The 24,982-nt window shown below is 53.4% G+C and overlaps 1 protein-coding gene across 1 annotated transcript in view; it reads left to right on the top strand.

Moving 5' to 3' along the window:
• The window catches only part of MYBPC2 (myosin binding protein C2), a 41,576-nt gene extending 17,642 nt beyond the window's left edge, over positions 1 to 23,934 (top strand). Inside the window, 15 exon segments of the mRNA XM_017882082.1 lie at positions 2,363 to 2,469; positions 2,814 to 2,843; positions 3,264 to 3,403; positions 5,462 to 5,621; positions 5,707 to 5,811; positions 6,559 to 6,747; positions 6,933 to 7,067; positions 15,374 to 15,541; positions 15,705 to 15,793; positions 15,893 to 16,088; positions 16,719 to 16,858; positions 18,508 to 18,667; positions 18,872 to 19,008; positions 21,925 to 22,111; positions 23,801 to 23,934. Of these exon segments, the coding sequence (XP_017737571.1) occupies positions 2,363 to 2,469; positions 2,814 to 2,843; positions 3,264 to 3,403; positions 5,462 to 5,621; positions 5,707 to 5,811; positions 6,559 to 6,747; positions 6,933 to 7,067; positions 15,374 to 15,541; positions 15,705 to 15,793; positions 15,893 to 16,088; positions 16,719 to 16,858; positions 18,508 to 18,667; positions 18,872 to 19,008; positions 21,925 to 22,111; positions 23,801 to 23,811 (1,954 nt within the window). The 3' untranslated portion in view covers positions 23,812 to 23,934.
• Positions 23,935 to 24,982: the final 1,048 nt, after the last annotated feature.

Raw genomic sequence — 24,982 nt, 5'->3', positions numbered from 1 at the left:
TTTTTGAGACAGAGTCTTGCACAGCAACCTCCAACTCCAAGGTTCAAACGATTCTCCTGCTTCAGCCTCCTGACTAGCTGACACTACAGGTGCACACTACCATGCTAATTTTTGCATTTTCAGTCAAGACGGGGTTTTGCCATGTTGGCCAGTCTGGTCTCTAACTCTTGACTTCAGTGATCCACTCACCTCGGCCTCCTAAAGTGCTGGGATTACAAGTGTGAGCCACCACTCCTGTCCCGTCTCCAAACTTAGAGGTTTAAAAGGATGAAGATTGGGCTCGTTGCAGTGACTCATACCTGCAATCTTGGCACTTTGGGAGGCCAAGGCAGGAGGACTTCTTGAGCCCAGGAGTTTGAAACCAGTCTGGGCAACATAGTGAAACCCTCTTTCTAAATAAATAAATAAATCAGGATTCATTTCATCTTGAGTCTGCAGGTTGGCTGGGGGCTGGCTGATCCAGGATGGCCTCATTCTTACCTCTGTAGTAGCAGGACCTGGGCCCTGCTGACTTTGCATGGGTGCTGTCAGGACCTCAACTGGGACAGTTGGGCACCCAGCATGCTGCTCCCTATGGCACGTCCTCCTCTTCCAGTGAGCTCAGCCTAGCACATTCATGTGGCAGAGGCAGAGGTCCTGAGAGAGCATGGAAGCAAACAAGACCTTTGTGGCCCAGGCTGGAAACTGGTCCAATGCCACTTCCGCCATAGTCTGTTGGGCAAGGGAAGTCCCAGGTCAGCTCTGAGTCAAGGACTGGGAAGCAGATTCCACCACTTGATGGGGATGCTGCAAGGCCGCATTGCAAGGGCATGGACATGGGCAGAGAAAAGTCTCTGGCCATATCTGCTAACAGTCCACACGGGCGCCAGCTCAGAAAACAAGAAGCTGGAATTCAACAGGTCGCACGTGGACACCTAAGACAAACACCTGGTTACCTGCAGAATGCATGATAATCTCCATGATGCCCGGAGAGCACCGTGCCGTCCAGGGCTTCCTGGCAATAGCTCTTAGTGGGAGGCAGGCGTTCCCTGTGTTCTGTGTAGGGAACCATGCCGGCTGGTGGTCTCAATAATGATGATAATGGGCCGGGCGCGGTGGCTCAAGCCTGTAATCTCAGCACTTTGGGAGGCCGAGACGGGCGGATCACGAGGTCAGGAGATCGAGACCATCCTGGCTAACACGGTGAAACCCCGTCTCTACTAAACAAATACAAAAAACTAGCCGGGTGAGGTGGCGGGCGCCTGTAGTCCCAGCTACTGGGGAGGCTGAGGCAGGAGAATGGTGTAAACCCGGGAGGTGAAGCTCACAGTGAGCTGAGATCCGGCCACTGCACTCCAGCCTGGGTGACAGAGCGAGACTCTGTCTCAAAAAAAAAAAAAAAAAAAAAAATGATAATGGCCAGGCGCGGTGGCTCACACCTATAATCCTAGTACTTTGGGAGGCCGAGTACTTTGGGAGGTGGATCACTTGAGGTCAGGAGTTTGAGACCAGCCTGGCCAACATGGTGAAATCCCCATCTCTACGAAAAACACAAAAATTAGCTGGGTGTTGTGTTACACGCCCATAGTTCCAGCTACTTGGGAGGCTGGGGTGGGAAAATCATTTGAGCCCAGGAGGAGGATCTTGGCAGTGAGCCAACATCATGCCATTGCAGTCCAGCCTAGGTGGCGGAGTGACACTCCGTCTCAAACAAACAAACAAAAACAACGACACATAATGATGATAACATGTCCTGACGCTTATAGGGCACTGACTATGTGCCAGGTACTTTTCTAGGTGCAGTTTTTTTTTTTTTTTTTTTTTTTTTTTGAGACAGGGTCTCAACGTGTCACACAGCCTGGAGTGCAGTGGTGCAATCACGACTCACTGCAGCCTTGACCTGGGCTGGAGCAATTCTCCCACCTCAGCCTCCCTAAGTGCTGAGATTACAAGCATGAGCCACCATGCCCGGCCAAAGAACAGTATTTATTTATTTATTTATTTATTTTCTGTAGAGACAGGGTCTCCCTGTGTTGCCCTGGCTGGTCTCGAACTCCTGGGCTCAAGCAATTCTTGATCCTCAGCCTCCCAAAGTGCTGGGATGTGAGCCACTGCACCTTTTTTGACGCTTTACAACAACCTTCATGTAGATTGGTATCGTTACCCCTATTTTATAGATGAAGAAACAGAGGCACAGAGAGGTTAAGTAACTCGCCCAAGGTCACACAGCTACTGATTTGAACATAGGCCACAGCATTCCAAAGCCCTGGATAAGAATGCAGGCATGTGAATTGCACTGAGGGAAGCTGATGAGACGGTGTAGTCCCATAGTGGTCCCCACTGCAATCTGGCCCGAACCCTACCCTTCTCCCCCACCCCTTAGGTTCCACAAGCTGGTGATCGACGACGTCCGCCCAGAGGATGAGGGAGACTACACGTTCGTGCCTGACGGCTACGCCCTGTCGCTCTCAGCCAAGCTCAACTTCCTGGGTGAGGGTGCCCCGTCCTCCTTCCCTGGGGACTATAAGATACACCTTCCCAGACCCAGGGCCCACGATGTCCCCCTCCAGGATTAAGGTTCCCTGAGTGCGAATGAGGACGACAGCAAGCCTCTGTCCCGCTCATGGCTGGAGTCAGAAGATGGAGGGAGAGCACTGAACTCACCGCCGCCTGCCGCCTGGGAGGAGGGGTGGCTCCTGGGCCTGAACCTGTCCCCAGCACCCCAGTTCCCAGGGAGACTGCCAGACCCCGTCACCTCTTCCTCTGGGCCGTGAAGGTGGGGTGAGGAGCCTGCTGGGTTTAGACCTAACCGTCCACTCTTCTTTGTCTTCCAGAAATCAAGGTGGAGTACGTTCCCAAGCAAGGTGAGCACCACGGGCTGCACTGGGAGCGAGTCCGAGGGAGGAGGGGCGGGTCTGAGGGAGGAGGGGGGCTGAGGGAGGAGGGGAATGGCTGAGGGAGGAGGGGCGGGGGGGTGCTGAGGGAGCCCACAGGCGGGGGTGGGGGCAGTCGGCCGAGAGAGGAGGCACTGGAGTCCGAGGGAGGAGGGGCTGGGGGCCTGGATCCCTGGGTATAAGGAAGGAGGGGCTGGGGACCTGGACCCCTGGGTCTGAGGGAGGAGGGGCTGGGGGCCTGGACCCCTGGGTCTGAGGGAGGAGGGGTTGGGGGCTTGGATCCCTGGGACTCTCGCTGTTGGAACCTAACTTTTCCGAGATCCTCTCGTGCCGACTGGGAAGGCCCAGCCTCCCACCTCCAGGGTCCCCATATCTCTTCTGTGCCACCAGAACCACCAAAGATCCACTTGGATTGCTCGGGGAAGACCTCAGAGAATGCGATTGTGGTTGTGGCTGGAAACAAGCTGAGGCTGGACGTGTCCATCACAGGGGAGCCCCCTCCCGTCGCCACCTGGCTGAAGGGAGATGAGGTGGGTCGGGGCCGCCCCTCTGTCCTGACTCCCTTTCCCTTTAGGCAAGTCTCTTTCCCCCTGAGCCTCAGTTTCATCCTCTGTAAAATGAGGGTGATGATTCCTTCTTCACAGGGTTGTTTTGAAGATTGGAGATTATGTTTGTCCATCACAGGTGTGGGACTAGTACACGGTGGACTTTCCATCCATTCATCTTTCAGTTAATTAATCAAGCGATCGACCAGTTTAGCCTTCCAGCCATCCAGTAACTCATCCGCCCATCCAGCTGGTGATTTTTTCATCAACTAATTGGTTAATTCACCCAGCCATCCACTCATCCAGTAAATAATCCGTTTGTCCATTTATCCATCAACCAATCCAGTTATCCATTCATCCAGAAACACATCTACCCACTTATCTATCTATCTATCTACCTATCTATCTATGTATCTATGTACATATGTATGCATGTATCTATGTATGTATGTATCTATGTATGTATGTATCTATCATCTATGTATCTAATGTATGTATGTATGTATCTATCTATGTATCTGTCTATCTAATGTATCTATCTATCATCTATGTATCTATCTGTCATCTATGTATCTATCATCTGTCTATCTAATGTATGTATATATGTATGTATGTATTTATCTATGTATCTATCTACCTATGTATGTATGTATGTATCTATCTATCTATCTATATTTTGAGAGGGGAATCTCACTCTGTCACCCAGGCTGGAGTGCAGTGGCATGGTCTTGGCTCACGGCAACCTCCACCTCCCAGGCTCAAGTGATCCTCCTGCCTCAGCCTCTTGAGTAGCTGGGACCACCATGCCTGGCTAATTTTTTGTATTTTGTAGGGACAGGGTTTTGCCATGTTGCCCAGGCTGGTCTCGAACTCCTGAGCTCAAGCGATCCTTCCACTTTGGCCTCCCAAAGTGTTGGGATTATGGGCGTGAGCCAACATGCCTAGCCATATCTATATATTCCTATATCCATCCATCCAACAGGCCCTGGGACAGCTCGATTTTCATTTCTCCTCTGTGCTTCCATTTCCTCTTCTGTAAAATGGATAGACTTGGCTCAATATCCATCCATTCCCTCACTCAGCAAACATCCCCTAAAGTTTCCTTTGCACCAGGTGCTGAGGATGCAACCGTGAGTCGGATGCAGCTCCTGCCCTCCAAGAGCCTTCATTTTACTTAAAATTTATTTATTTTAAATGTGAGACAGGGTCTCACTATTTTGCCCACGCTGGTCTTGAACTCCTAGGCTTGAGTGATACTCCTGCCTCAGCCTCCCAAAGTGCTGGGATTATGGGCATGAGCCACCTTGTCCCGCTCAGGAGCCTTCACTCTTGCAGAGATGCAAACACCTGCCCAAGCAGCCACGGTCCAGGGTGCTCTGGCTGAGATAAAGGGAGGTTCTAGAAGCTATGAGAACCCAGGGGCTGGAGCCAGCACTTCCAGCTGAGGGTATCCAGGAAGGCTTCCTGAAAGAAGTGTCTTCTGGGTGTGTCCTGAAGGATGAGTAAGAGCTTATTGTTGCATGCACAGGGACCAGCCTTGCAAAATCTCTGGGACAAGGCAGTCTGTTTTTTTTATTTTTTATTTTTTTCCAGTTGGAGTTTCGCTCTTGTACCCAGCTTGGAGTGCAATGGTACGATCTCAGTTCACCACAACCTCTGCCTCCTGGGTTTAAGCGATTCTCCTGCCTCAGCCTCCTGAGTAGCTGGGATTACAGGCATGCACCACCAGGCCCAGCTAATTTTGTATTTTAGTAGAGACGGGGTTTCACCATGTTGGCCAGGCTGGTCGCAAACTCCCAGCCTCAGGTGATCTGCCCACCTCGGCTTCCCAAAGTGCTGGGATTACAGGTGTGAGCCACCGCACCCGGCCCAGTCTGGTGTTTTAACGAAGGATGGCATGTGGAGGAGGGGAGTGGAGCGAGTGAGGACTCTGTGTGTCGATGGGGAATCACGGGAGGATTCTGAGTAGGGGAGTGGCAGAGGCAGGCCTGGGTTTGCTTGGGGACACGATCGGGTGCGAGGCCGTCTTGTGGCTGTGTCCAGGTATTCACGACCACCGAGGGTAGGATCCGCATCGAGAAGCGCGCGGACTGCAGCAGCTTTGTGATTGAGAGCGCGGAGCGGGCAGACGAGGGCCGCTATACCATCAAGGTCACCAACCCCGTCGGCGAGGATGTGGCTTCCATCTTCCTGCGGGTTGTGGGTGAGCAGAGAAAGCCGACGTGGCCAGGCCAAGGGGTGACTCCCTGAGACCCCGAGGGGCCACCTGACTCTCCTGCCCCCCGCAGATGTCCCAGACCCCCCAGAGGCCGTGCGCATCACCTCGGTTGGAGAGGATTGGGCCATCCTTGTCTGGGAGCCACCTAAGTACGATGGGGGGAAGCCGGTCACCGGTGAGTGCCTCTGTCTTCGTGACCTCTGACCTTCCCTCCTTCTGCCTTCGTTTTTTTTGTTGTTGTTGTTGTTTTGTTGTTTTTTTTTTGAGATGGAGTCTCACTCTATAGCCCAGGTTGGAGTGCAGTGGCTCAATCTTGGCTCACTGCAACCTCCGCCTCCCGGGTACAAGCAATTCTCCCGCCTCAGCCTCCCAAATAACTGGGATTACAGGTGCCCACCACCACACCCGGCTAATTTTGTATTTTAGTAGAGATGGGGTTTTACCATGTTGGCCAGGCCGGTTTTGAACTCCTGACCTAAAGTGATCTGCCCACCTCGGGCTCCCAAAGTGCTGGGATTACAGGCGCCAGCCACAGCGCCAGCCTCTGCCTTCTCCTTGATCTCCCAAAGCCCTTAGCATCCTCAGTGACCTGCCTCTGACCCCTGATTTTCCATTTTGCCGTTTCAATCCCTTTGCTCTTCCCTGTTCCTTTACTTGCTGGTGACCTGGGAATTCTCACTTTGACCAGTAGCCTGGGTTTTCTATGGCTTCTCGCCCCGGTTCATGAGCTGTGACCCCTCTTGATTCCTGACTCCAGGACTGGTGGCCTCTGAATGCTCTGTGGCCCCTGAGATCCACCTAAGATTCATGGCCTCAGACCGCCCTAGGTCATGCGATCCTCTGGATATAACCCTCATGCCCCAGCTGACTTGTGCCCTGTGCCCTCCCGTTCCCTCTTCTCCTCTCTGCTTGGAGCCTCCAGGGTACCTCCTGGAGCGGAAGAAGAAGGGCTCTCAGCGCTGGATGAAGCTGAACTTTGAGGTTTTCACGGAGACCACCTATGAGTCCACCAAGATGATCGAGGGCATCCTCTATGAGATGCGTGTCTTCGCCGTCAATGCCATAGGGGTCTCCCAGCCCAGCATGAACACCAAGCCTTTCATGCCTATTGGTAATGTCCCCCCTCACTCTGATCCATCAACCCCATCCACCTCTGGCCCATCTTTTGCCCGTCATCAGTCTCTGACCCTACACCCTGGCCTTCTGACCAATCATTCTACCTCTGACCCCTGCCCCTTCCTGCTGGCCCCTGACCCCTCATTCCCCCCATATCCTCTTTTTTCTGGATGCTTCCAGCACCTACGAGTGAACCCCTGCACCTGATAGTGGAGGATGTGACAGACACCACCACCACACTCAAATGGAGGCCTCCGAACAGGATCGGGGCAGGTGGCATCGATGGGTACCTGGTGGAGTACTGCCTGGAAGGCTGTGAGTGATCCTGGCAGGCCTGGTGGGGTGGTGGCTAGCACAGGTGGGTATCCAGTCCAGGGAGCTGAAAATAGCACCATGCAGGGAGGGAGGTGGGTGCGTGGTCTGCTCGTGTTTTGTGTCTGTACTGTCATAAGTCCCTGGGATGGGACCCCAGTGACTAGTATGTTTTCTCTCCCTTCTTCCTTTCTACACCCATCCTCCATACAGCAGTGACTTTCTGTCCATTCCATCTATCCTTCCATCCCCCCATTTATCTTTTTTCTTTTACCTCTATGACTTCTTTCTTTCTTCTATTCATTTATCCATCTAACCAATCTTTCCTTCATCCATCTTAACATCCACCCATCCATCCATCTGTCCATCTATCTGTCCACCTGTCTGTACATCCATCCATCCATATTTCCATCCATCTGTCCATCCATCCATCCATCCATCCATCCATCCATCCATCCATATTTCCATCCATCCATCCATCCATCCATCCATCCATCCATCCATCCATCCATATTTCCATCCACCCACCCACCCACCCATATTTCCATCCATTCATCCATCCATCCATCCATTTATCCATCCATCCACCCACCCATCCATATTTCCATCCATTCATNGTATAAGGAAGGAGGGGCTGGGGACCTGGACCCCTGGGTCTGAGGGAGGAGGGGCTGGGGCCTGGACCCCTGGGTCTGAGGGAGGAGGGGTTGGGGCTTGGATCCCTGGGACTCTCGCTGTTGGAACCTAACTTTTCCGAGATCCTCTCGTGCCGACTGGGAAGGCCCAGCCTCCCACCTCCAGGGTCCCCATATCTCTTCTGTGCCACCAGAACCACCAAAGATCCACTTGGATTGCTCGGGGAAGACCTCAGAGAATGCGATTGTGGTTGTGGCTGGAAACAAGCTGAGGCTGGACGTGTCCATCACAGGGGAGCCCCTCCCGTCGCCACCTGGCTGAAGGGAGATGAGGTGGGTCGGGGCCGCCCCTCTGTCCTGACTCCCTTTCCCTTTAGGCAAGTCTCTTTCCCCTGAGCCTCAGTTTCATCCTCTGTAAAATGAGGGTGATGATTCCTTCTTCACAGGGTTGTTTTGAAGATTGGAGATTATGTTTGTCCATCACAGGTGTGGGACTAGTACACGGTGGACTTTCCATCCATTCATCTTTCAGTTAATTAATCAAGCGATCGACCAGTTTAGCCTTCCAGCCATCCAGTAACTCATCCGCCCATCCAGCTGGTGATTTTTTCATCAACTAATTGGTTAATTCACCCAGCCATCCACTCATCCAGTAAATAATCCGTTTGTCCATTTATCCATCAACCAATCCAGTTATCCATTCATCCAGAAACACATCTACCCACTTATCTATCTATCTATCTACCTATCTATCTATGTATCTATGTACATATGTATGCATGTATCTATGTATGTATGTATCTATGTATGTATGTATCTATCATCTATGTATCTAATGTATGTATGTATGTATCTATCTATGTATCTGTCTATCTAATGTATCTATCTATCATCTATGTATCTATCTGTCATCTATGTATCTATCATCTGTCTATCTAATGTATGTATATATGTATGTATGTATTTATCTATGTATCTATCTACCTATGTATGTATGTATGTATCTATCTATCTATCTATATTTTTGAGAGGGGGAATCTCACTCTGTCACCCAGGCTGGAGTGCAGTGGCATGGTCTTGGCTCACGGCAACCTCCACCTCCCAGGCTCAAGTGATCCTCCTGCCTCAGCCTCTTGAGTAGCTGGGACCACCATGCCTGGCTAATTTTTTGTATTTTTGTAGGGACAGGGTTTTGCCATGTTGCCCAGGCTGGTCTCGAACTCCTGAGCTCAAGCGATCCTTCCACTTTGGCCTCCCAAAGTGTTGGGATTATGGGCGTGAGCCAACATGCCTAGCCATATCTATATATTCCTATATCCATCCATCCAACAGGCCCTGGGACAGCTCGATTTTTCATTTCTCCTCTGTGCTTCCATTTCCTCTTCTGTAAAATGGATAGACTTGGCTCAATATCCATCCATTCCCTCACTCAGCAAACATCCCCTAAAGTTTCCTTTGCACCAGGTGCTGAGGATGCAACCGTGAGTCGGATGCAGCTCCTGCCCTCCAAGAGCCTTCATTTTACTTAAAATTTATTTATTTTTAAATGTGAGACAGGGTCTCACTATTTTGCCCACGCTGGTCTTGAACTCCTAGGCTTGAGTGATACTCCTGCCTCAGCCTCCCAAAGTGCTGGGATTATGGGCATGAGCCACCTTGTCCCGCTCAGGAGCCTTCACTCTTGCAGAGATGCAAACACCTGCCCAAGCAGCCACGGTCCAGGGTGCTCTGGCTGAGATAAAGGGAGGTTCTAGAAGCTATGAGAACCCAGGGGCTGGAGCCAGCACTTCCAGCTGAGGGTATCCAGGAAGGCTTCCTGAAAGAAGTGTCTTCTGGGTGTGTCCTGAAGGATGAGTAAGAGCTTATTGTTGCATGCACAGGGACCAGCCTTGCAAAATCTCTGGGACAAGGCAGTCTGTTTTTTTTATTTTTTATTTTTTTCCAGTTGGAGTTTCGCTCTTGTACCCAGCTTGGAGTGCAATGGTACGATCTCAGTTCACCACAACCTCTGCCTCCTGGGTTTAAGCGATTCTCCTGCCTCAGCCTCCTGAGTAGCTGGGATTACAGGCATGCACCACCAGGCCCAGCTAATTTTGTATTTTTAGTAGAGACGGGGTTTCACCATGTTGGCCAGGCTGGTCGCAAACTCCCAGCCTCAGGTGATCTGCCCACCTCGGCTTCCCAAAGTGCTGGGATTACAGGTGTGAGCCACCGCACCCGGCCCAGTCTGGTGTTTTTAACGAAGGATGGCATGTGGAGGAGGGGAGTGGAGCGAGTGAGGACTCTGTGTGTCGATGGGGAATCACGGGAGGATTCTGAGTAGGGGAGTGGCAGAGGCAGGCCTGGGTTTGCTTGGGGACACGATCGGGTGCGAGGCCGTCTTGTGGCTGTGTCCAGGTATTCACGACCACCGAGGGTAGGATCCGCATCGAGAAGCGCGCGGACTGCAGCAGCTTTGTGATTGAGAGCGCGGAGCGGGCAGACGAGGGCCGCTATACCATCAAGGTCACCAACCCCGTCGGCGAGGATGTGGCTTCCATCTTCCTGCGGGTTGTGGGTGAGCAGAGAAAGCCGACGTGGCCAGGCCAAGGGGTGACTCCCTGAGACCCCGAGGGGCCACCTGACTCTCCTGCCCCCCGCAGATGTCCCAGACCCCCCAGAGGCCGTGCGCATCACCTCGGTTGGAGAGGATTGGGCCATCCTTGTCTGGGAGCCACCTAAGTACGATGGGGGGAAGCCGGTCACCGGTGAGTGCCTCTGTCTTCGTGACCTCTGACCTTCCCTCCTTCTGCCTTCGTTTTTTTTGTTGTTGTTGTTGTTTTGTTGTTTTTTTTTTGAGATGGAGTCTCACTCTATAGCCCAGGTTGGAGTGCAGTGGCTCAATCTTGGCTCACTGCAACCTCCGCCTCCCGGGTACAAGCAATTCTCCCGCCTCAGCCTCCCAAATAACTGGGATTACAGGTGCCCACCACCACACCCGGCTAATTTTTGTATTTTTAGTAGAGATGGGGTTTTACCATGTTGGCCAGGCCGGTTTTGAACTCCTGACCTAAAGTGATCTGCCCACCTCGGGCTCCCAAAGTGCTGGGATTACAGGCGCCAGCCACAGCGCCAGCCTCTGCCTTCTCCTTGATCTCCCAAAGCCCTTAGCATCCTCAGTGACCTGCCTCTGACCCCTGATTTTCCATTTTGCCGTTTCAATCCCTTTGCTCTTCCCTGTTCCTTTACTTGCTGGTGACCTGGGAATTCTCACTTTGACCAGTAGCCTGGGTTTTTCTATGGCTTCTCGCCCCCGGTTCATGAGCTGTGACCCCCTCTTGATTCCTGACTCCAGGACTGGTGGCCTCTGAATGCTCTGTGGCCCCTGAGATCCACCTAAGATTCATGGCCTCAGACCGCCCTAGGTCATGCGATCCTCTGGATATAACCCTCATGCCCCCAGCTGACTTGTGCCCTGTGCCCTCCCGTTCCCTCTTCTCCTCTCTGCTTGGAGCCTCCAGGGTACCTCCTGGAGCGGAAGAAGAAGGGCTCTCAGCGCTGGATGAAGCTGAACTTTGAGGTTTTCACGGAGACCACCTATGAGTCCACCAAGATGATCGAGGGCATCCTCTATGAGATGCGTGTCTTCGCCGTCAATGCCATAGGGGTCTCCCAGCCCAGCATGAACACCAAGCCTTTCATGCCTATTGGTAATGTCCCCCCTCACTCTGATCCATCAACCCCATCCACCTCTGGCCCATCTTTTGCCCGTCATCAGTCTCTGACCCTACACCCTGGCCTTCTGACCAATCATTCTACCTCTGACCCCTGCCCCTTCCTGCTGGCCCCTGACCCCTCATTCCCCCCATATCCTCTTTTTTCTGGATGCTTCCAGCACCTACGAGTGAACCCCTGCACCTGATAGTGGAGGATGTGACAGACACCACCACCACACTCAAATGGAGGCCTCCGAACAGGATCGGGGCAGGTGGCATCGATGGGTACCTGGTGGAGTACTGCCTGGAAGGCTGTGAGTGATCCTGGCAGGCCTGGTGGGGGTGGTGGCTAGCACAGGTGGGTATCCAGTCCAGGGAGCTGAAAATAGCACCATGCAGGGAGGGAGGTGGGTGCGTGGTCTGCTCGTGTTTTGTGTCTGTACTGTCATAAGTCCCTGGGATGGGACCCCCAGTGACTAGTATGTTTTCTCTCCCTTCTTCCTTTCTACACCCATCCTCCATACAGCAGTGACTTTCTGTCCATTCCATCTATCCTTCCATCCCCCCATTTATCTTTTTTCTTTTACCTCTATGACTTCTTTCTTTCTTCTATTCATTTATCCATCTAACCAATCTTTCCTTCATCCATCTTAACATCCACCCATCCATCCATCTGTCCATCTATCTGTCCACCTGTCTGTACATCCATCCATCCATATTTCCATCCATCTGTCCATCCATCCATCCATCCATCCATCCATCCATCCATCCATATTTCCATCCATCCATCCATCCATCCATCCATCCATCCATCCATCCATCCATATTTCCATCCACCCACCCACCCACCCATATTTCCATCTATCTCTCCATCCATCCATCCATTTATCCATCCATCCACCCACCCATCCATATTTCCATCCATTCATCCATCCATCCATCCATCCATCCATCCATCCATCCCTCCATTCGTCCATCTGTCCACCTGTCCATCCATCCATCCATCCATCCATCCATCCATCCATCCATCCATAGTTACTTCCTTCGTTTCTCTATCTCTCTCTCTTTTTTTTTTTTTTTTTTTTGACGGAGTCTTGCTCTGTCGCCCAGGCTAGAATGCAGTGGTGTGATCTTGGCTCACTGCAAGCTCTGCCTCCCAGGTTCATGCCATTCTCCTGCCTCAGCCTTCCAGGTAGCTGGGACTACAGGCACCTGCCACCATGCCCGGCTAATTTTGTGTGTGTGTGTGTGTGTATTTTTAGTAGAGATGGGGTTTCACTATGTTAGCCAGGATGGTCTCAATCTCCTGACCTCGTGATCCACCCACCTTGGCCTCCCAAAGTGCTAGGATTACAGGCATGAGCCCTGGCGCCCAACCTTCTCTCTTTTTTAATTTTTGAGACAGGATCTCAGTCTGTCATCCAGGCTGGAGTGCAATGGCACAATTACAGCTCACTGCAGCCTCAACCTCCTGGACTCAAGTTATCTTCCCACCTCAGCTTCTCAAGTAGCTGCGACTGCAGGCATGTGCCACCACACCTCGCTAATTTTTTGATTTTTTGTAGACACAGGGTCTCACCATGTTGCCCAGGCTGGTCTCAAACTCTTGGGCTCAAGCCATCTGTCCACCTTAGCTTCCCAAAGTGCTGGGATTACAGGTGTGAGTTGCCGTGCCCGACCCCTTTTTCCCTTTTATTGCTCCCTTTTTCCCTTTCTCTCTGTCCTCCCTCCCTTCCTTCCCTCCTGCTTGGCATTCACTTGTCTACCCAGTCATCCATCCATCCATCCTTGTATCCATCTGAAAGTCATTTGAATCATCCAACCATCCTTTCAGGAACTTTTTTTTTTTTTTTTTTGAGACAGAGTCTCACTCTATTGCCCAGGCTGGAGTGCAGTGGCACAATCTCACTGCAACCTCTGGCTCCTGGGTTCAAGTGATTCTCCTGCCTCAGCCTCCTGAGTAGCTGGGATTACATGCACCCACCACAATGCCCAGGTAGTTTTTGTATTTTTAGTAGAGATGGGGTTTCACCTTGCTGGCCAGGCTGGTCTCGAACCCTGACCTCGTTGTGATCCACCCGCCTCGGCCTCCCAAAGTGCTGGGATTACAGGCGTGAGCCTCTACACCCGGCCCAGTATCATTTTTTCATCCATATAGCTATCTCTTCACCACTATCTTTGCTTCTTTCCTTCTTTCTACCTATATAGCCATCCAACCATCTGTCCACCTAACTAGCCATTGTCTCTCTGCCTTTCCATCCATCATCTGTACCTCCATACATCCACTCTCCATCCTCCACCAAACAAACATTCGCTGAGCACTGACTTTTGTCCGGCCCAGCGCCATGGCTATGGAGATGTCTCAGACACAGCCATCTCTCTGGGAGAACAGACGAGATCACCTCGACACTATATCCCCGACCTTAAAGTCAGACAGATGGGGGTTCCAACCCTGCCCCTCCACTGTCTAACTGTGTGTCCTTGGGCGAGTCTCTGAGCCTCAGTCTCTTCATCTAACCATGGCGAAGACAGTTCTCATCTTGACAGGGTACAGTGACGATGCACTTGAGAATGCATGGAAAGGAGGGATGGTTGAACCCTCATCAGCTTCCTCCCTCCTCCTCTCCGTATTCTTTACCCCATTCCTCCCTGGCTGGCTGCTCCCACCCTGACGTTTCAGAAGCCAGCTTGTTAGAGTTCACTCTGTTGATTGCTGCTTTGAGCCAACAGCCATGAGTTTCCCAGCCCACGGCCATAAACCCAAGACAGAAAGGCATGTAACAAAAAGCAGGCAATGTGAAGAGCTCTGACCCTGTCCTCAGCCCGCCCTCCCAGACACCCACCTGGCTGTGCCCTCAGACAGCACCACGATCCCTGCTCCTCTGTGCCAGCCTCGCAGGAGAGCAGAGCTTGAGAGCATGCTGGAGTCAGACAGGTCTGGGTTTAACATCCTAGTCCATGGAGCCTGAGCTGTGTGTCCAGGCAGGTCTCAAACTCCTGGGCTTGAGAGATCCTCCTGCCTTGGCTTCCCAAAGTGCTGGGATTACAGGCATGAGCCATTGCACGCGGGTAAAGTTTTTTTTGTTTGTTTTTTTGTTTTGTTTAGTTTTGTTTTTTTGTTTTTGACAGAGTCTCGCTCTGTTGCCCAGGCTGGAACGCAATGGGGTGATCTCGGCTCACTGCAATCTCTGCCTCCCAGGTTCAAGCGATTCTCCTGCCTCAGCCTCCCGAGTAGCTGGGATTACAGGTGTCTGTCACCTTGCCCGGCTAATTATTGTATTTTTAGTAGAGACAGGGTCTTGTCATGTTGGCCAGGCTGCTCTCGAACTGCTGGACTCAAGTGATCTGCCCACCTCAGCCTCCCAAAGTGCTGAGATTACAAGCATGAGCCATCGCCTCCGGTTGAAAGTTCTTTAACCTCTCTGGTCCTCATCCTAACATGTTAGGGACGGTTTCTCACCTCTAACATGGGGATAGCACAGCGTTGAGGTAAGAATTAATGAACAACGCCTGTAATCCCAGCACTTTGGGAGGCCGAGGTGGGCGGATCACGAGGTCAGGAGTTCGAAACCATCCTGGTCAACATGGTGAAACCCCATCTCTACTAAAAATACAAAAATTAGCAGGGCATGGTGGTGGGCGCCTGCAATCCCGGCTACTCAGGAGGCTGAGGCAGGAGAATCACTTGAACCCAGGAGGCGGAGGTTGCAGTAAGTCAAGATCTCCCCATTGCACTCCAGTCTGGCGACAGGGAGAGACTCCGACTGAAAAAAAAAAAAAAAAAATTAATGAGCGAACATATGTGCCACCCTTAGAGCCTGGCCATGATGAATGCTTAACTAACGCCAGCTGCTGCTGCGGCTTCTGCTAGGAGCTTACCCACTTCTCACTCGCTGCGTGGGGCCCAAATCCCCGGGAGAAACGGGAGCGGAGGGTGGGAGGAGGACATGAGATCCGCCAGCAGGGCCTCTCTCTCCAGCGGATGAATGGGTCTCTGCCAACACGGAGCCCGTGGAGCGCTGTGGCTTTACCGTCAAGAATCTCCCGACCGGAGCCAGAATCCTCTTCCGAGTCGTTGGGGTCAACATCGCGGGGCGCAGCGAGCCGGCCACCCTGGCCCAGCCGGTCACCATCAGGGAGATTGCAGGTGCGTGGCCCCTGACCCTGCGCTCCGAAAGACCAAGCTGGCGTCGTCCCACCTGCCCTTTCCGTCTGGTCGACAGGACCTCCCCAGACAGTCTCATCGCCATTGGCCCCTGGAACGTGCCCCGGCCCCCCGCTGAGCCCCCTCCCTGTGTTTGCGCCCTCAGAGCCACCCAAGATCCGACTCCCCCGCCACCTCCGCCAGACCTACATCCGCAAAGTGGGAGAGCAGCTCAACCTTGTCGTCCCCTTCCAGGTCAGGGGAGCGGGGTCAGGGGCCCGGGGTCCGCTCCTGCCGCAAGCCCCCTTTGTGCGGGTGGAGCCCTGCTGACCCCGCCCCGCCCTCTCCCCGCAGGGAAAGCCCCGGCCCCAGGTGGTGTGGACCAAGGGCGGGGCTCCGGTGGACACCTCCCGCGTGCACGTGCGGACCAGCGACTTCGACACCGTGTTCTTCGTGCGCCAGGCGGCCCGCTCCGACTCTGGGGAGTACGAGCTGAGCGTGCAGATCGAGAACATGAAGGACACCGCCACCATCCACATCCGCGTCGTGGGTGCGCGCGCTGGGGAGGGCCCCTGGTGGTCGGGAGGGGCAGGGATGGGGAGCTATGAGGGAGGAGGTGAGATGAGGTGTGGGAGAGGAGGTGAGAGATGAGGGGTAGGAGAGGAGGTGAGAGATGAGGGGTGGGAGAGGAGGTGAGAGATGGGGGGTGGGAATGGAGGTGGGAGATGAAGGGTGGGAGAGGAGGGGGGAGATGAGGGTGGGAGAGGAGGTGGGAGATGGGTGGGAGAGGTGAGATGAGGGGTGGGAGAGGAGGTGAGAGATGAGGGGTGGGAGAGGAAGTGAGGAGATGAGGAGGGGGAGACTAGATAAGGAGCAAGGCAAGTACCAGGGCTAGGAGTGGAGGAGAGATGAACATGGGGAACCCTTGAGAGAGAGATTGGGTGGAGAGAGGAAGTGGGGAGACATCGGGGTGAGGAGAGGAGGTGAGGAGGGATGAGGATGGCCCAGGATAGGAGGAAGTGGAGAGATTGGGATGGGGGAGGCCATAGGTAGGAATGGGAATGGGGCATAAGAGAGGTTAGAATCAGAAGAGGAGTATAGGGGTGTGGAGAGGGGAGGGGAGGGGAGTGGCTGGACATCCCAAAACCCAGACTGACTTGTCACACTTGCCCACTTCCAGAAAAGGCTGGGCCCCCCATAAACGTGATGGTGAAGGAGGTGTGGGGCACGAACGCGCTGGTGGAATGGCAGGCCCCCAAAGATGATGGGAACAGTGAGATCACGGGGTACTTCGTCCAGAAAGCAGACAAAAAGACCATGGTGAGAGAGCAGAGGGGGTGACGGGGAAGAGCCGGTGAGGTGGGCAGAGCAGGTGCAGATGTCCCGCTTTCACAGCTGGAAGGGCAGGGAGGGGCCCAGAGGCTGGAGGACGGGCTGGGGCCGGGAGGGAAGCCTTTTAGCTGAGACTCGGCACGTGATGGGTTTTCATTTTCTTTTTTCACTGAGGTAAACATCACATAATGGAATTAGCCATTCGCTGTTTTAAAGCGAACACTTCAGCAGCCCTTAAGACATTTGCAGGGTTGTGCAGCCACCGCCTCTACCCAGTCCATTTTCATCCCCCAGGGGAAGCCCTGTATCCAATAGCGCCACCCCCTGGTCTCCCCTGGCCCCAGACCCTGCCAGCCACCGATTTGCTTTCTGTCTCCCTGGATTTACCTACTCTGGACATTTCATACACATGGAATCCTAGCTATGTGACCTTTGTGTCTGACTTTGTTAACTCAGCACATCTTCAAAGTTCATCCATACTGCAGGGTGCAGGGTGTGTCCATGCGGCAATCCTTTTTTTTTTTTTTTTGGAGACGGAGTCTCGCTCTGTCGCCCAGGCTGGAGTGCAGTGGCGCGATCTCGGCTCACTGCAAGCTCCGCCTCCCGGGCTCACGCCATTCTTCTGCCTCAGCCTCCCGAGCAGCTGGGACTACAGGCGCCCGCCTCCTCGCCCGGCTAGTTTTTTTGGTAGTTTTTAGTAGAGACAGGGTTTCTCCGTGTTAGCTAGGATGGTCTTGATCTCCTGACCTCGTGATCTGCCCATCTTGGCCTCCCAAAGTGCTAGGATTACAGGCTTGAGCCACTGCGCCCGGCCTACAATCCTGTTTTTAGAATTTTTTTTTGAAACAGGGTCGTACTCTGTCACCCAGGCTGGAGTGCAGTCCCTTCTCTGCCTCCGAACTCAGGTGATCCCCCCTCATCTTAGCCTCCCAAGTAGCTGGCACATGCCACCACGCCCTGCTAATTTTAGTAGAAATGGGGTCTCACTACATTGTCCAGGCTGGTCTTGAACTCCTGGACCCAAGTCATCCTCCCACCTTGGCCTCCCAAAGTGTTGGGATTACAGGCGTGAATGACTGCACCTGGTCTTAATTTCTTTTACATTGTTAAAAATTTTTATTTTTGAGACAGGGTCTTGCTCTGTCACCCAGGCTGGAATGCAGTGGCATGTTTATGGCTCACTGCAGCCTCAAACTCCCAGGTTCAAGCAATCCTCCTTCCTCAGCCTCTTGAGTAGCTGAGACTACAGGTGCTGGCCACCAGACCTGGCTAATTTTTTGATTTTTTTTGAAGAGCCAGGGTCTCGCCGTGTTGCCCATGCTGGTCTCGAACTCCTGGGCTCAAGTGAGCCTCCCACCTTGGCCTCCCAAAGAGCTGGGATTACAGGTGTGAGCCATGGTGCCTGACTCCTTCTTAGAGTTGAATGATGTTCCCTTGTCTGGGCTGACCAGTCCATCCCTGCACTGATGGGCGCTGGGTTGGTTCCACCTGTTGGCCACTGTGAGTAGTGTGCCACGAGTGACAAGATTTTTAAACACCGGATGTGCTCTTCTCACCCTTTCTTGCGTCTGTGTCTGTGTGTAATCCTGTGATCCTGTGGCCCTGACCCGCCTGGTCCCTCCCCGTCCCCACACTAGGAGTGGTTCAACGTCTATGAACGTAACCGACACACTAGCTGTACTGTGTCCGACCTCATCGTGGGCAATGAATACTATTTCCGAGTTTACACTGAGAACATCTGTGGGCTCAGTGACTCACCTGGTGTCTCCAAGAATACGGCCCGCATCCTCAAGACAGGTACAGCCATCCTGCTCCACGGCCCAGGCCCACCCCCTCCACCCTCCCGCCCAGGTCCCACCTGGACTCCCCCTGCCCTCCCCTCCCCTCCCCACTGGGGTTGACTGCACCTAGTTATGGGGGAGAAGTGATTGCGGTTTGTTCCGCGGCTGGTGTCGGGATGATCTAGATCAGTCGCCTCACGGTTGCATCCTCTCTCCCCAGGAATCACCTTAAAACCATTCGAGTATAAGGCGCATGACTTCCGAATGGCTCCCAAGTTCCTGACGCCTCTCATAGATCGGGTGGTCGTGGCTGGGTACTCAGCGGCTCTCAACTGCGCTGTCAGAGGCCACCCAAAGGTGCCTGTGCAGGGACCCAGATCTGTGTGTGTGTTGCCTTGTGGGGAATCTTCTATACAACGAAGCCCCCACTCCCCATCACGCCAGTTCTTCCTCCCCGAGTTCTCTGTCTCAAGGGATTTAGTCACTTAAAACAAATTTTTTAATTGATTTTTTTTGTTGTTGTTTTTTTGAGACAGGGTCTTGCTGTATCACCCAGGCTGGAGTGCAGTGGTGCGATCACAGCTCACTGCAACCTTGACCTCCTGGGCTCAAGCGATCCTCCCACCTCATCTTCCCGAGTAGCTGGGACCACAGGCATGAACCACTATGCCCAGCTACTTTTATGGTTTGTGGAGATGGGGTCTTGCTATGTTGTCCAGGCTGGTCTTGAACTCCTAGGCTCAAGTGATTCTCCTGCCTCGGCCTCCCAAAGTGCTGGGATTACAGGTGTGAGCCACCACGCCAAGACTGGACTTGCTTGCTTTTCACCCACTTCCTGTTAACTCCTCTGACCACAGCCCAAGTCTCAGACAATCAATCACACCTTGCCTTTGGCTTCCTGCCTTTTTCCTTCCTTTTTTTTTTTTTTTTTTTTCTGAGACCAGGCTGGAGTGCAGTGGTGCGATGTTGGCTCACTGCAACCGCCTCCCAGATTCAAGCGATTCTCCTGTCTCAGCCTCCTGAGTAGCTAGGATTACAGGTGTGCACCACCATGCCCAGCTAAATTTTGTATTTTTACTAGAGACAGGGTTTTGTTGACCTCAGGTGATCCACCTGCCTCGGCTTCCCAAAGTGCTGGGATTACAGGTGTGAGCCACCGCGCCCAGCCTCTTGCCTTTTTCTTTGTCCTGTCAGGTAATAGCTTGTCTCGGCAGCTTGAGGAAAGGACCATTAAGTCTCTCTTGCTCTGTCCAAGGACAAATGCCAGTCCCATGGAAAAAGAAACCTTGGGAGCAGGGGCAGCCTGAACCGCCATGGCTCCCCAGGGTCTTCCTGTCCAGCCGTTTCCCGACTGCTCTTTGGGAGTGTGGACACTTGCAACCTAGAGCTCGTTTAGACCAGAGGTTGGCAAACCATCGCCCATGGGTCAAATCCACCCGCCACCTGTTCCTCTCAATAAAGATTTATTGGAACACGGGCCATGCACATTTGTTTATGTTTTGTTTATAGCTACTGCAGACAAAATGTAAACAAATGTGCGTGGCTCATGTTCCGGACCCAGAGACCACAGGGCCCAAAAAACCCGAAATATTCACCATCTGGCCCTTTATAGGAACAGTTTGCCAGCTTCTTGTCTGGGCTGTAGGTTCTTCGCTTTAGCCCTCTTAAGGCATACCATGGATTTATTGGTTCACCATCTCCATCTCTGTGTACTTTATTCACTAACTCCACTCATTCATGTCTCTCATTCCACTCATTTATCCACCTACCAATCCATCCTTTACTCAGTTCATTCCTTCACTCCATTTGCTTATTTACAGCACTCTTTCATGCTCTCATTCATTTATTCACTCCATTTATTCTTTCAACAAACATTTTCAGAGGCTTTCAATGACCTCGGTGATTCGAACAAGAAATTTCCTGTATGTTGAGGGAGACTGACATTTGCGCAGAGTCACACAAATAATATAAAATTATAAAGGGCTGGGCCAGACACGGTGGCTCACACCTGTAATCTCAGCACTTTGGGAGACCGAGGCGGCAGACCACCTGAGGTCAGGAGTTTGAGACCAGCCTGGCCAACATGGTGAAACCCCATCTCTACTAAAAAAAAAATACAAAAATTAGCCAGGCATGGTGGTGAGTACCTGTAATCCCAGATACTTGGGAGGCTGAGGCAGGAGAATTGCTTAAACCCAGGAGGTGGAGGTTGCAGTGAGCCGAGATCATGCCACTGCACTCCAGCCCGGTAAACAAAGCAAGATTGTCTCAAAACAAACAAACAAACAAACAAACAAACAAAAAAAGGCCAAGCGCAGTGGCTCACACCTGTAATCCCAGCACTTTGAGAGGCCGAGGTGGGTGGATCACCTGAGGTCAGGAGTTCAAGACCAGCTTGACCAACATGGAGAAACCCTGTTTCTACTAAAAATACAAAAAAGTAGCCAGGCATGGTGGCACATGCCTGTAATCCCAGTTACTCTGGAGGCTGAGGCAGGAGAATCACTTGAATCCAGGAGATGGAGATTGCAGTGAGCTGAGATTGCGCCATTGCACTCCAGCCTGGGCAACAAGAGTGAAACTCCATCTCAAAAAAAAAAAAAAAAACAAGAGCTAGCAGGACACAGTGGCTCACTCCTGGAATCCCAATCCCAGCACTTTGGGAAGCCGTGGTGGGAGGTTGGCTTGAGACCAGGAGTTTGAAACCAGCCTGGGCAATATGGTGGAACCCATCTCTATATACAAAATAAATACAATTATAAAGGGAGGCAAGTGTGTGAGAGAAACACAGGCAGAGTGTAAAAATAAGTATTTCCGTTCTGGTCTAGGGGCCATGAAGGGACGTGTGAACTGAGACCTAAAGGATAGGTTTAAAAAAAAAAAAAGGAGGGAAGGGCAGCATGGAAGAGGGAACAGCTAGTGCCAGGGCCCTGAGGTGGGCGCCTGTCTGGTCTGTTTGAATGACAGCGAGGTAGCCTGTTTGGCTGGAGCAGAGAAGTAACGGGGATCAAAGACTGTGGGACCCTGTGGGCCACGACAGTGAGCTTCTTGTCCTGAGAGCAATGGGAAGACCGCACCGTTACCATGTGAAGTAGGGACTATCAACCTGCTTTTACAGAATAGGAGACTGAGGGTCAGGGAGAAGTGACTCGCCCCAGGACATCTGGCAAGAGCATGGCAGAGCCTAGAACCCAGATCTGCTTCCCGAGCCCCATTTTGTCATTGCCCAGGGACCCTCTCTAAGTTGGCCTCCTCTCCCTTGACTCTTAACAGCCGAAGGTGGTCTGGATGAAGAACAAGATGGAAATCCGCGAAGATCCCAAGTTCCTGATGACCAATTACCAGGGGGTCCTGACGCTGAACATCCGCCGCCCCTCGCCCTTCGACGCTGGGACTTACACCTGCCTGGCCGTCAACGAGCTGGGCGAGGCGCTGGCTGAGTGCAAGCTGGAGGTCCGAGGTGAGGGCGTGGCCGTCCCCAACACTGGCTGACCGTGGCTCGGGCCCTGTGCCAGCCTGGCCAGAGGCCCTGGGCTGAGCACCGCTGGGATCTGGAGACAGTGAGACCTGCCCTCTGGAAGGAGGACTGGGAAGCTGCTGTCCTGAAGGCGGCACAGAGCATCATAGGAGTTGGGGTGGGGGAGCCCCGGACCCAGCTTGGGCAGGAATCAGATTTTTTCAAAGGAGTTGAAGGACAAGGAAGAGGGAGGCTGAGTGAGAAGGGCTTAGCAAATGTCCCCAAGGCCTCCAGTGAACCTGGGTTCCCGCAGGCAGATAGGTTGACAGAGTGAGAGCAAACATGGATAACAGAAATGACCAGGGGCGGTGGGAGCTCCCAAAAGTGCCTCCCCTCCATAGCCTGTCCCCATGCTCTCACCCACCTGCCCCTGCCTCTCCCTGCCCCTTCCCCTCATCTCGGTCCCAGAGCTCCAGCCCCAACGAAAGCTACATCCTCTACCTCCCGGATTCCATTTCCAGCCGCCTCCCTGTCTCCAGTCTTTCCAACCTGCCACCCACCTTCACCCCTGGACTGGCCCCAGAGAGCTCTCTCTATCCAGAACTGCTCTGCCCCAGCCCTGATCCCAGCCCACTGGGGGCTCCCCACCACCCCAGCGCCCCTCCGCCTGGTGTTCACAGTGGTGTGTCCACCTCCGGCCCCCACCCACCCCGGTTCTTCCCACATGATGTCCCAGCCACACTGGGCTGTTGGCCGTTACACTGGCCAGGCTTTCCTTCCACCGGGACTTGGCACAGGCTCTTCCCTCTTCCTGGAACACAATTCCCCTGCTCCTTTACGCTGTGCTCCGGCCCATCAGACACCTGCCAGTCAAGGCTCAGCAAAGAGGCCACTAACAGTGTCCCTCAGAGCAAGATGACATCAATGTGGACTTCCAGAGTCCCTCCCGGATGGTGACTTCTGACCTCTGACTCCCCTGGCTCTGAGAACAACCCAGCAGACAGGGTGGCTGGGGACCTTTAACAAAGGCTGAGAGAGGATACTTTCTGGCCAAGCACGGTGGCTCTCGCTTGTAATCCCAGCACATTGGGAGACCAAGGCAGGCGTGTTGCTTGAGCCCGGGAGTTCAACACCAGCCTGGGCAACACGGCAAAACTGTCTCTACTAAAAATACAAAAAAAAAAAAAAATTAGCCAGGCGTGGTAGCACATGTCTGTCGTCCCAGCTACCTGGGGGGCTGAGGCAGGAGGATCACTTGAACCGGGGAGGCCGAGACTGCAGTGAGCTGAGATTGTGCCACCGCACTCCAGCCTGGTGCAACAGAGTAAGACTCTGTCCCAAAAACCAAACAAAAACACCCCCGATCACTGCTCTTCCAAGCCCACTCAATTTCTGATATTCTGCTGTCTCCCTGATTAACTACTGAATCAGTTCAGAAAAATCCCGGCCTCAGGATTCCAGTGACCGCGTACAGCCAGCAGCTCAGCACGTCCCCATTTGGGATCCAGAATAGCAGTAGTCAGGCGCACTGTGACTCTGGGTTTTCCAGCCACAGTGGCCTGGGATGGGGCGGGATGGGGACTGTCATCCTGTCTCCCTGCTGGTCATGTGGACACAGCAGCCAAAGGGGCCTGGGGCTTCAGGAGGAGGCGTGTCCGGGCCTGGCTCACCCACTTTCTCATTTTCCTGCAGTGCCGCAGTGAGACCTATCCCTTACCTGCCAAGAGAGTTGGTGGCGGAGTCCTGACCCCAATCCCCAGCCTCTCGGGACTGTGTTCTTTCTGGAGTTTTTGCTGAGAACAAAACAGTGTTGTCTGGACCCTGGAGTGTCTGTCCTTCTTACCTCTGTAGCTCCGTCTTCCTCCTGCAGGGGGTTGGTCACCCCGGGGTTGGCGACGGGAGCAGTTGCGTTGACACAGGCCACGGTGAGGTGGCCTCTCGGAAGAGCTACTTTAGTGAGGCAGCCATGTTGTTACTGCAAGCACAGAGCATCAAAGGTGAACCCAAGCCCATGTGGAGGCCGGCCCCAGCGGAGCTGCTGGGAGGGAGGGAGGGTGCAGGCTGAGGACAATGAATGTGGCAGCGAGTCAAAGACGCACCCAGGCCACGCCCAGAAGGCTGGAGGCAGCTGTGTCAGTGTGGTGGCCTCCAGGCCTCGGCCGTGGCCCAAAGAGCTAGACGTGGTGAACTGAAGAGGGAGACAGCTGCGCGGACTTGGCGACGATGGCAAAACCGCTCATGGCCTGCTTGTTGGTTCTTAAGGGGTTGACCTTTATTAACTTTAATATCTCATCTGCCTGGCCCTGGGGCAAGGTACTTTGATCTCTGGTGATTCGGTGACCTTGAAGGATGCTGGAAGACTCAGAGTCCCCAGAGCTCAGAGGTCTTGGGGTCAAGTCTGGCTTCCACGCCTTGCGGCTGGGGAGAGAGAGAGTTCGTTTCAGAGGCCTTGGCCTGCAGTTAGGGAGTGGGGGGGCGGGGAGGGACTTTGCACTTACTGGAATAGCAGGGGAAGCCAGGTGTCTCAAGAGTGGGCACAGATTCCAGTGACCCCAGCTTCTAAAACTGGCATCACCCCCTGCTCCACCTTGACCCCCAAGGCCCTACAGAGAACTGGACATTGGGCCTGGCTGACCCCACTCCTTCAGGATACAGGTTGTCCCTCTCTAGACCCCATTCTGGTAGGTCAGGGGGAAGAGGGGCTGGGGCATTGGTGTGGGTGGCTGTGTGTGTTCCCAAGTAGGACACGACAGCCTCCTTGGCTAGGGGCGCCAAGGCCCTGGAGAGACTGCTGGCTTCTACCCACAGACCCCCATATCCCTGGGTCACCTCCACTTCCAGACCCAGAAGTCCAGGCCCCAGGCCCCTCCTCCC

The sequence above is a fragment of the Rhinopithecus bieti genome, unplaced genomic scaffold (assembly GCF_001698545.2).
Source record: "Rhinopithecus bieti isolate Rb0 unplaced genomic scaffold, ASM169854v2 scaffold_12070, whole genome shotgun sequence".
NCBI classification, from domain to species: Eukaryota; Metazoa; Chordata; class Mammalia; order Primates; family Cercopithecidae; genus Rhinopithecus; species Rhinopithecus bieti.
Note: the sequence above shows the minus strand (reverse complement) of the source record. Positions and strands in the feature narration are given on the sequence as shown.